A 12,707-nucleotide genomic window follows, 5' to 3' on the forward strand; every position below is an offset into this window, starting at 1 on the left:
GTCCAGGGTGTACCAATGTCAACTGGGATCAGCCCCAGCCCCCGCGACCCTGAATAAGATAAGCGGTTACAGATAATGGATGGATGGATGTATAGGGATGTCACGGTGAGGCGTTTGCCTCATTATCATCACATCACAATATCCCTTAATAGGTGCTTTTGCTTTTCGCTTTGACGCTACTCGATACGCTGACTGAACGCCAAAATGAACTTAATGTGTTTCATTGCTATAAAAATAAGCGAAACGATGGTGGGAGCGGTGGGCAAGTAATGCACACCGGTAACACCGACTACCGTGACAAGCCTAATATTGTACTTTACTTTGCTATGATTATCTAATGAGAAATGAGGACAAAAATTGGACTTTCAAGGATTTTCCTTTCTATTGAAACGAAACGAAATAATACTCAATACAATAGTCAATATATCCAACCATTTTTAAGTGTACTGTTGCCATTGCAACCGGTGTAGCAAGCTGACTTCTGTATAAACTAAACCGACTTGCGGCAAGTCGCGGACTCACTGAGGTGAGGTTTTACAGTAGCGACTAAAACAAGCAGTGGAGTAGTAACATTGCAAAGCATAGAGAGCCACAGTAATTGAGTCAAATTAGCTAGCCAACTAGCGGACCGCTGGCTTCCTACCCAGCTTGCTAAGTCCGCCATGCTTTAATGCTACACTGGTTACAGAAAATGAGCCAAACTATTGGCCTTGACACACGAAACTGCCGGTCGGCCGTTGGACGGTTTATGGCCATCTGTGAGCGTCTGTCGGCCTAGTTTTTGCGGTGTGTCCCACACCGGCGGCTCTAGTCTGCCCGTGTCGGAGGTTTTTCAGACGATTCAGCATGTTGAATTGGTGGCGGAGCCCGTCAGGGAACTTAAGTCAAACGTATGTGGACACTCGAACATTACATTCATATGTGATTGTTGAACCTCTCTATCTAAAACCATTAGTTTTAAAGGTCCCATATTGTGCTCATTTTCAGGTTCATACTTGTATTTTGTGTTTCTACTAGAACATGTTTACATGCTGTAATGTTAAAAAAAAACTTTATTTTCCTCATACTGTCCGCCTGAATATACCTGTATTTACCCTCTGTCTGAAACGCTCCGTTTTAGTGCATTTTGACAGAATTGCAACAGAATTGCGTTGCTAGTCAACAGTTTGGGTCCATGTGTACTTCCTGTCAGCTGATGACATTCACATACACTACAACCAGGAATAAACTGGGACACATTTAGAAAGTTTACGTTTAAAATTGTGTCAAGGGTTTAAATATTGTATATTCGCGACATCACGAATGGGCAGAAATCCTGACAGCTTGTTTCAAATGCAGAGTTTCTGAATACGGGCTGTGTGTATTTCTCTGTGGATTGAGTGTTTCGATACTTTCACAGTATTTATATAGGACTTAAACCTATAATAAAAAAACATGAAAATCTCACTTTTTTATAATATGGGACCTTTAAGGTGTCAGTATCCTCCAACAGAAGTGCTTGTTGAATGGCCAAACAACGTCCTTAAGGTGTTGGATGGGTTTGAGGTCAAGCCAGTCAAGCTCATCCACACCAAACTGGGAAAAAACATTTCTTTATAGACCTGCACGTTGAGGGCATTACCATGTGGAACCGTGGAGGTGTGCTACTTCTCACAAACTGCAGTGATAGTACGTCAGCTGCAGCTCTTCATCTAACCAGCGCATTATTTACTTTATTAATGATCCTCTCTGCTATCTACGTGATTGATGGCCGCCACATATTTCCAGGTGACATGAACTCTGGTCCTGTCTCTCTCCAGCGACGGTGGTGCTGACGGGGCTGGAGCCCAACACAACGTACGAGGTCCGAGTGGCAGCTGTCAACGGGAAGGGTCAGGGAGAGTGTAGCCACACGGAGACCTTCCAGACCATACCCATCCGTAAGTCGCCATCCACCGTGCATCTGTTCCCCCCCACACACGCAGCTCGCTTCCTGACACGTCCTTCAAAATAAGAGCTTCTAACAGCCACTTGCATATGAATCCAGTCACTTTAATTCATAACTACGATGGCTTCATAGCAGTTAGGCTGGGTTAATTGTTAATTATTGGCACATCTTAGCATTTCATAAATATGCAAACGCCAACGTTCAAAAATGTCATGTTTTATGAAATGGGAGATAAAACTGCTATGAAAATTAACTTGGATTAATATGAGAAAGATACTTGCTGCAAAATATATTCAAAGCATCAGCACCTTGCAGTGAAATGAGTTCTATTTGCCGTCTTATGAGACTCCGGCGTGCTTATATATTTGAAATAGTTACAACCTCCTCATTTTTCAGTGATATGAATCCAGATTATTGGGGCTTGGAATAGATCCTGTCAAATTTGTGTCTCGGTGTAAAAGTGCTGCATTAAAATTATATACTGCGGGGGTTTTATGATAAGCATTTTATTTATTCTGGCATTCCGGCACAGCAGGATTGCAGTAAATCCTGGTGAGGCCATAGAAAAAAATATTTCCCACCATTAATATTATACAGCTACTGAGAATGAATGTTAGAAAGAAGACCCAATTAGTAAAATACAGTGAATAATAAGAACCTCCAGTCAACATTAGTTATAGCCAGGCAGCGGGAGTTGCCTCGTAATATGAATTTAATTCAGCTTTAAAGCTTCTCTCTCCTTGTACTGCATCCTTATCTCATATCTCACACTGCCACCTGCTCCCCTCCTTGGGAATGCACACACACACACACACACACACACGCACACACACAGAATAAACACACAAAGACGTATTGTTTTGCATCTCAGCTGAAGCCTCCTCCTGGTGTCTCCCTCAGGAGAGCCAAGTCCGCCGGCGGTTCACGGGCAGCGAGGAATGGGCAAGGCCTACCGGCTGGGGCTGGTCAAGCAGGACGACGGAGGGATGCCCATCGTGGAGTATATAGTCAAGTACAAGACTGTGAGTAATTTACTGTTAAACATGGCGACTACAATCAGGTCTCTGAATCTACCTTTAATCCAGTCGAGCTAACTCCCAGTTTGAGTCGAGATGTTATTTTGTAGACTTCCATGAGAATATTTACATCAACAGATTGATAATCCTGTTGAAGCTGTCTCATGATTTTCACATTCCTGAGCATATAGGGCCTCTGAGAGTGCGTTTTCCTCCCAGAGGAGTGCGCGTGTCTCACTGACTCGATAGCGTCCCGACAACTGAGTTGAGCGGGTGCGTTGGTGGCAAAATGAATAATGTTCTGCTTGAGAATCTCTATTTTTTCTAACCTTGCGTCACTTACAATTCATGTTTAAAAAGAGTGCGCACACAAGCTCTCCGAGTTCACTCATCCATTTAAGTAGCTCATTTTTGTGTGTGTAAAATAGCAACAAAAAAAAAGCAGCTTAAACTCGCAAGATAAGGCTGCAGAATAGATGGCACTCGTACAAAAACTCTCCACAGGACTAAGTGGATTTGTCCAAATCTCCTATCTCCTCAATGTGTCCAAGCAGGCGTTTCTCCGTCTCACTGAGAAAGTGGTGGCGATTTAAAACAATACAGATGAAAACGTGTGTTGGAAAAGAGGGTCAGCGAGGCTTTTTGAGGGCCAGCGCTTCACACCCCAGTGATCACACAACCTTGTCTGGCATCAGGAAGTGCTTCATCATGGAGGGGCACGCATAAAGGATGGAGATTAGACTTGAATATGCACACACAGACCCATCATAGTCACCTGACAATCCAGACAAATGTTAAATACATTCACGCCCTGGACCTTGACGCCCGTTTCTGCACAGTTGATCCTGGTGCCAAGAATGGTAAGCGCACAGCACATCTGGCACGTGTGCAGCTCTAGGCCAGTTTTTCAATCCTTTTGTTTGCAATCGGTGTCACGGCGAAGAATGATGTAAGGAAGAGGGAGAAAGAGAAACTAGTGTGATGAAAAAGATTACCTTTCTTTTAACCTATGCATCTGTGTGGGCGGTTCACAACTTCAACTCCTCTCCGAATCCCCAGATTAAAAACACAAAGGGTAAACTGCAAATAGAACAACACTTCCTCTGCTCTCCTTTGACGCTTGCAGACAAAAATGAAATGTCGAGCATTGATTAAAGTTGTAATTTATTCACATTTCTCTCCTCTATCCTCCCCTTTTCTCAGGATAAAGAGGAGCAATGGATGACCAAGCTCGTCCCCGGAGCGAATGATTTCGCGATGCTGCAGCCGCTGCAGTGGAACACGAGATATGAAGTGGAAATCACAGCGCGCAACGTCAAGGGCCTGTCGGAGCCCACCTTCTATCAGTTCTTCATGCCACAGAAACCTGACATTACAGGTAAGAGCATGATAAAAGCAAACTTTGTGTTGTAATTTGCCTTTTTTAATATACCCACTTTCCTTTTACTTGCCTACTTCTGGCTGGTATTGAATGCCTCTTGAAAGCCCCCAGAGAACATATCTGAACTTGTTGTGTTAAGCGGTGTGTTACTCTTCGTGCCGCTGGAATAAAGAGCGATGATAGCATTCGGCGATAACAAAAGCAAGAGAGCAAGATGTGCCAGTCGAGATAAAGCGAGCCTCGGAGCGCAGCATGCCTCATTGCCGCGTTGCTTTCCGGACAAATGAGGCTGAAATCGATGCCGGTGCCTCTCCTGCAATGGATTTCTCCCCTGTATGACTGTCGAACGACGTTTAAATCTGACAGACCAGAGGGAAGCGCTCGTTTTGTAGTGTTGCATTGGTAAGCTGCACATTTGTCTGCTGCAAAACCTCATTGTAGTCGCACTAAAATCCTCTGTTTGACATTGCATCATCTACATTTGGCCAGTTATCTGGAGGATTAAGACAAAGTGAACAAACCTACTCACTGTCTGAAAGCACCAAAAATAGCAACACAGGCTGAGCTATTCTAACTTTTAACTTGTATCCTTCATTTCCCATAATGCAACTCAGTAGTGTCTTTTCATCAGAGTTGTTTTTTCAAACTTTAGAAAGCTTCCCCAGGAGCCACAGAGGACATCACATTAACAGTTTTTACAGGCTCAGCGGTACTTGTGACAAGTAAACTGAACTTCATGTGTAAAATCAGTGAAATGTTAATTTAAAATTGCTTTAGAACATGTTTGCACCATAGACTGTATCCAAGAAGTGGACATAGTCACCATGACGTCATCCATTGTTTTGTGGACTGCTGCTTTGAAGCCTCGAGTTTGGTATTTTGGCTGGTGCCATCTTGGTTTTTGGCTGTCACAATCTTCGATTTTGGTCGTCACCATCTTGGTTTTGGTCGTCACCATCTTGGTTTTTGGTCGTAACCAATCTTGGTTTTTGGTCATCCGCCCATTCAGAGCATGTGCCCGTTCAGAACCGATAGCATTGCCCCCGGCATTACAGCGTTGTCGGGGTGCGTGACTGTTCGAAACACGTGCCTGCTTCTGCGCAGAGCGCTGTTCACTTGTTTATTCAAAGTTTATTAATAATGAATGTGTTGCGTGTCCAAATTGCACCAAATTCGACATTCCACGTCCTTAGGTCCCCAGCAATACACCCGCCAAGTGTGAAATAGATCGAATGAGCGGTTCTTGTGATGTGCGAAGGACACACAGACAGACGGACTGAGATTCCTCGCTTTTATTTGGTTTGTTTATTGGTCGGACCGAGCAAGACCTCGGTCCTCGGACATTTTATAGACTTTAACGATTACGTGATTCATTTAGAAATTCATCCGTAGTTGCATATAATCTTGTGGTTGATCCATGTTGCATTTTCACCACAATTACTTGGAAGCGGACCAAGACGTTCTCAGTGTTGTGTCCACACTAGGGACATTGCTGTTCAAATAAACAGCACAAATGTTGCAATCACACCAGGGTTCCCTTCAAATAAACCCAAAAGACCACGAGTGGAAACACCCTCAGGCTGTCTTTTTCTTCTTTAAAACATCATTCTCTTCTCTCATCTTTATATTGCGCTCCATCCTGCACCACAATGCATTGCAGAAAGAACGCTCCAGCATGGCTAGACGAGCTCATTTCTCATTTGAAAGACGCAGACGGGCATATAAGCCGGCACACAAACACGGACGTCTCTTTCAGCTCTCGCTCTGCGTCGTCCTTATGTTGAGGTTATGCCTCATGAGAAGAGTGTGTTTGTTGAGCCTTGTGCTTAATGTTCCAGAAAAACAAAATGCCTGGATGTGCAGGAAGCTTCTCATTTGCAAATCCTCTCCAGGCCATTTGGGGTAACATGCATATACGTGTGTGCAGGAATGCAAACGGAGGTTTTTAAGCATGCAGCATGCAACACACACATGGTTAAAGACGTGCATGTATTGTTGAAAGTGCTCTTCCCCCTGCAGCCATTCACATGTGAAAAAACTAAACAAAGGAGGGCTGTCTCCTCTCCGAGCCCGTTCCCACATCCATTTGTGCTGTTTTGGATCGAGCAAGTGTTTGCCTCTGTCATTACTGCACTGGCTAAATGGCCTATGAGAGTGTGTGCCGCTTTTCAAACAGAAAACAAGAGCATGGAAACGGCGAGCTTAAGGCGGGTCACTTCGATTGGCTGTCCTCTCTTGTTAGCGAACAGCGGTGCATCGCGGGAAAGAGAGAGGGGGGAGACGAGAGAGAAAACGCTTTTTCCTTTAATGTGTTTATTTGAAGAGGAGGAACACCGGCGAGCTTTCCTGCCATGAAGGCAGTAAAGGAGTACAGTCGACAGAGGGAGTGGGAATCAGTCGGAGCAGGATTTTCAGAATCGCTCAAACTCAGTCAGTTTTTCCTCGCCAAAATTTGGTGCAAGTTTGGAGCGTTAGTTAGACTCCTTTTCAACAAGCTAGTATGACATGGTTGGTACCAATGGATTCCTTAGGTTTTATCATTTAATATGATATCAGTATCTTCACTCTAGCTTGAAAACTGAGCCCGCTACAACCTAAAAATTGCAAGTTGCGTTAAAGAAATTAGTGGCGTTAAAACAAATTTGAGCCAACACGTTATCGCTTTTCTATCTCACACGGGGACTCCAAATTCAGCAACCAATTTACACTTTAATAGTGGCAGTTTACCTCATTTTCATTAAGCAATCAGTCTCAACACAAACGACGTCCATTTATTTCCATAATCTTGGAAAGTCGTGTAGGTCAAACCGGAAAAAAAATATCTCACATTATCTGCTCCACTGAATCAAATTGGATATTGAGGAAGTCTGGTCAGCTCAATCTACGATATTAAAAGTGAAATATCTGCCAATCCCAATCGTGGACTGTCTTTCCAATTCAACGCCTCGCTTTTCTTTACTCTCTCGTATAAACACACTCACATACACAGTTAATAAAAGAAACATCTCACAGAGAATATGTTCACACTATATAGGTGCCTCCTATCTTTCACCAACCAATTTCTCTCTTCTATTCTCTCTCGATGTATTATGCATTTGCAGGGTATTGAATTGGCACTTTTCTTTTTTCTCCGTCCTATTCTAGTTCGTAACAGGCTGCATAACCTTCCTCCCCTCCTGCTCGCACTGAATCCTTTAAGAAAAATGCCATTGATTGCAACGCTGCCCTTGGTTCCTTTTCAATTTGCTCTTCTTCGTTTAAGCCTTTTTTTTTGTCAAATAAAAGTTTTCTTTTCACGTCCTAAATCACTGCACTGTCCTTCTGCCCTCCCCAGTTACAACATTGTGTCCCTAACGCCAGATTTTTTGCCTTGTCAACCTTCTTTGCATCGCGCTGATTTGTTGATGAAGAGGCTTTTTGTCTTCCAACATTGTTGCCATGACATAATTATGGCCTGACAGGAGCGGACTTTACCATTAAGAAACGTTGGCAACTGCCCTAATAGCTATTAAAACTGATGGCCATAACATAAACCTATCATATTGTTAGATTATCAGGGAAGCTCTGGTGTTTTTATGTTGAGAAATATTGAGGAAGTCATAAAAAGAAAACCTTGAAAGTGGAGAGAAAATGTGCTTTGGCTCTCCAATGGGAATGACAGAGCTCAAAAACTATTGTGTATTGGGATACTGGGGGGTTTGAACTGGGAATGACAACAGGTGAATTTATAGTATTCTACAACTGGGTAGTTAAATAATCCATCATATTGTATCAATTGTATGTTTTGTATTTAAAATTTTAATCTGCAAATATAGTGGAGTAAAAATATGAAGTAGCATAAACTGTTACTGAAGCAGAGGAAAAACTAGGTAAATGATTGTATCCATGGCAACTACCAGTTTTTTGGGCCGTCGCCAGCTTGGTTTTTGGCTGTTGCCATCTCGTTTTTTTTTAAGTCGCTATCTTGGTTTTTGGCTCACGCCATCTTTGTTTTTTAGCCATCGGGAACTTGGTTTTCTGGCCGTCAACATCTTGGTTTTTGGTCGTCGCCATCTTGGTTTTTGGCCGTCGCCATCTTGGTTTTTGGTCCTCGCCATCTTGGTTTTGGGTCGTCACCATCTTGGTTTTGGGTCGTCGCCATCTTGGTTTTTGGTCGACACCATCTTCGTTTTGGGTCGTCACCATCTTGGTCTTTGGTCGTTGTCATCTTGGCTTTTGACCGTCGCCATCTTGGTTTTTGGCCGTCACCATCTTGGTTTTGGTCGTTGCCATCTTGGTTTTTGGTCGTCGCCATCTTGGTTTTTGATCGTCACCATCTTGGTTTTGGGTGGTCGCCATCTTGGTTTTTGACTGTCGCCATCTTGGTTTTTTGGCCATCAGCATCTTGGTTTTGGGTCGTCACCATCTTGGTTTTGGTTTTACCTCACTGTCACACAGCCCGATCTGACGGGGAACTCGAGCAGGTATATCGCTCTTTTCAAAGCCTCTTTTCTCCAGTCACAAAAACAGTAATTTTACCTCAAAGAGCACTGGAGTATACATACAATGCCGCTTCAAAAATCCTACCTTAGCCTGTCAGTTATTTTCTAACTTAACACAGCTAACATTGTCTGTTCACATTACTCACATCCTTATTGATTAGCTTACTTTGGCAACCGACATCACTGCTTTTTGCTAACGGCTGATTGGGCGTTTCATTTGAAAAACCCTGAAAAGAATACAGTTGGAGTCGACCACTGACAATACCAACATTCATAATAAGAGAAAAGGTAACAATAATGCACAACGGAGACTCTGATACAGTATGGCATTGCTTGTGTTTAGCTTTGTTGTGGCTGCTGTATATTTCTTGGCTCCTTCCTCTCCTTCCAGTCAAGCGCAGTGATTTAAACCGGCATCATAGATTTTGTTTGAGGAGCGCTGCAATAATCTCATCAAAGCACTTGAAGGAATATTCTGAAAGGGCCTCTCCTCTCCCGTGAGCTCCAGTGAAACTTTTCCTGGAAGTGATGCCAGCAAATCAAAATGGGAAATGAGTTCTTTTATCGCTGTCCATTACAATTCCCTCGTAATTTTTTTAGAATGAAAGTCATTATTTTTAAAGCAGTGTAATGAAAAATATGCATGACAGTCACCTCTGTTGTTCAATCATTTACTGTATAAAGAGGCTGCTCATCCACTAGCAGGCTATCTGAGGTTAAACCTTTTGATTTTATTATTATGATACTGAATAATTTGATGGATTTCCCAGTAGCTTCTGCTGAATGAATTATCTGCAACCTGAGGCACTCAGGTGCATTCAGATCAAATATTCGCAGATTCAGAAAGGCAAATATATTTTGAGGTTAAAAATACAATAAAGCATCAGCTAAATTATGTTTGCTGAGTCCAGTAAACAGTCTTTGAAGTCTTTGCTCTTTATGAATCAGTGTTATTCCAGATGAAACAGCATTTGCTTTGTTGAATATAATCAGTTGAAGTACCACTGGTGCTCTGAAACTGGCACACCACAAACAACGGCATCTGATGCTCAAGTGTAACTGAAAATATTCTCAGATTGAAGCTGAAGATATGGACTGATTTGACATCATTTTAATCCTACATTTGTTTGATTTATGTAAAGCACTCTTTAGTCAATACAGATGATATAACTTACCAGAGTAAAGGCAACAGTACTTTAACAATGTGATACAGGATCAGTGGTGATGTTTACATGTTTACTCACTCATTTATTCGTTGAACAGAGGATTGTGTTTCCGAGGGAGCGTATTTAACACCAGACAGTATCATCGTCAACTATGTAAATATTTTATTACAAGCACGACAAGCAGGCTGAGGACTTCCTGCTTAGATGGAAAGAGAGCAGGAACGATGGCACAGTTCTGAAACCTACAGCATTTTTGTGTTTTTATACAATCCTGAGCTTCAGTCAGTTGTTAAGGCCCTATACTTTATATACTAGTAACTAGTGGCAATACTGAGTAGTATTAATATACCCAATAACCCAGTATTTATGTCATTAACCCTCTCAAAATCACCCATTTCGCATGTTATCAGTCGATTGAATGGGCGTTATTGGTGGTTATCACTGTCATTCTAATGGTCAGACGAGCCAAACTGCACCTACCACGGTGTGAAAGTGAAACTTAATGTTGTGAATGGTAACAAACAACAACTTTAGATTTAGGCAACAAAACTACTTGGTTAGGTTTAGGAAAATATCATGGTTTGGGTTGCAAATAAGTACATAACAAAAGAACGACAAAATAACATAATAACGTTTATTTTTGGTTTCACCTGGGACTCGAACAGCGGTCTTTCGAGTGAAAGTCCTGTATTTGTTGCCTTTTAGATTTTAGCAACAAAACTACCTGGTTAGGTTTAGGAAAAGATTGTGGTTTAGGTTGAAATAAGTACATAACAAAAGTACGGCAAAATAACATAATAACATAATGTTGGTTCCACACGGGACACAAACCGTGGTTTCCCGGGTAAAAGTCCTGTGTTTGTTTGATCCACCCCATGCGGACTTTGTCACTCTTTATACAACGGCACCTGCCTTGCTCCTTTGCTCCCGTCATAATTACTACGGCCACTATTGGTCAGCTTTGTCTTGTATTCATATCGGTGATCAATCATGTGAATAGATGATAACGGCCTTCTGAACCTACTAGTAGGTGTAGCAGGCCCCTTCTAACCCGTATTTATGAGGCTGATAACCACTGATAACGCCCAGTCAATCGTCTGATAACATTCGAAGCAGCTGCAAAACAACAATTTGTGGTTTTACCGTGGGTTAAATGCTGGACTATTTCTTGACTGGAACCAGCAGAGATTCCAGAAGGTTACTGGTCTCGGCCAAGAAATAGTCTGGCCCATAACCCCCATAAAATGAAATTTTGTTTGTACGGATTAAACAAACAAGGTATAGTGTGTTAATTGAGCTTCCAGGCTGTCAGCTAAGGTAAGCTAACCAGCTGGTGGCACCACCAATACCAAGAGTGGTATTGATCTTCTCATCTAACTCTCTGCAAAAAAACAAATAAAAGATTGAAATGATAAGATAAGATCAAATTTCACAAAATGTCAAACTATTGCTGTAATGCAAATCAGTCATACGGCTACTAGCAGGTGTAGCAGGCCCATTCAATCGGCTGATAACATTTGAAGCAGGTGTTCAAAATACCTTGTGCTGTTTTAGTGATAATGCTCAAGGAACCAGGCCACTGAAAATCTCAAACAAGTGTTGCTGCCAATTAATCTTCTACCAGAAAAAAGTGATTAAATCACTCATTACTTTTCTTTAATTGCAATTCATATAATATAGTTTTTTTTTTAATTAAATATGGGAAGATACATTTTCTCTTGGTGACAAAAAAGATATCCTTTCAAATATTTATCTTTTCTTAGCTTTGTTTTACTTTAATTTACTTGAGTTGTGAGATTAATTCTCGTTGCAAATTGTCCAAACGTTTTAATATTGTTAATTTACTGCCAAAAAGCAACCATCTCACAGCCATTTTGTTTTAAAATCTGACTCTATATTGGCCTCAGTGGCACCACTTACCAGCCCAAATGAACATCATGGGAAAACACTGGAGATCCACTCCAAAAAGGCACATTTCAGGGATAACGGCTATTGCTTTGGGGATTTATAAGCTGAAGTAGTTTTGCTAGTGAATCAGCCTGAATGAGGTCTCTCATGTACTGTAACAACACAAATCAAATTTGAAATGACAGTAGTCCATGGTGCACTAAATAGAAGTCTTTGTGAACCAAGATTAATTTAATATCATAATTAAGCCTCCAACCAAAACAATAATGTGTGTCGATAACTGTGCAGAAAGTAGTTTAGAAAAAGACTTAGTATGCAGGCTCACATTGCGAAAAGTCTTTGGAGACTGAGTGGTGACATCTTGTTGAACATGTACTTTTTGTCAGGGCATTGTTAGGAATCAACACTACACTGTTTAAATATTATCTCACCGAAAGCACTGCCTGAAGGACAAAATGAAGTCAGGAGAAACAATGAAAAATAAATTGAAAAAACACTAAATAACTTAAGAACTTTTTAAATGTCTTCCCTGTGCTGCAGGCTATTGTCTTCACTGCATAATGAACCAAGTTAGGTGAGAAAGAACAGAAAGTTTCTTTCTAATATTCTGTTTTGCTGAGGACAATTTTGGATTCTTTTAGCAGCACTACAATCTGTTGATTAGCTGGATCATTTGATGTGTTTTTACAGTTCAAATGAGGGTCATGTAGCACTGCGGTAAACTTTTTCGTTAAGTGCAGTTCATGCTTTTAAATCTGTGACTTTAAACGTGAATTACAAAGATCAAGGTAGAGACACTTTTACTACTCCTGAAATAAGTAGTGACCT

The 12,707-nt window shown here is 41.6% G+C and overlaps 1 protein-coding gene across 1 annotated transcript in view; it reads left to right on the forward strand.

The window, feature by feature from the left end:
* Positions 1 to 12,707, forward strand: part of LOC119483949 (neural cell adhesion molecule 2-like) — a 529,018-nt gene that overhangs the window by 491,457 nt on the left and 24,854 nt on the right. The window contains 3 exon segments of the mRNA XM_037762474.1: positions 1,800 to 1,919; positions 2,828 to 2,949; positions 4,147 to 4,321. Of these exon segments, the coding sequence (XP_037618402.1) occupies positions 1,800 to 1,919; positions 2,828 to 2,949; positions 4,147 to 4,321 (417 nt within the window).

This window comes from Sebastes umbrosus, chromosome 24 (genome assembly GCF_015220745.1).
Source record: "Sebastes umbrosus isolate fSebUmb1 chromosome 24, fSebUmb1.pri, whole genome shotgun sequence".
Lineage (NCBI taxonomy): Eukaryota > Metazoa > Chordata > Actinopteri > Perciformes > Sebastidae > Sebastes > Sebastes umbrosus.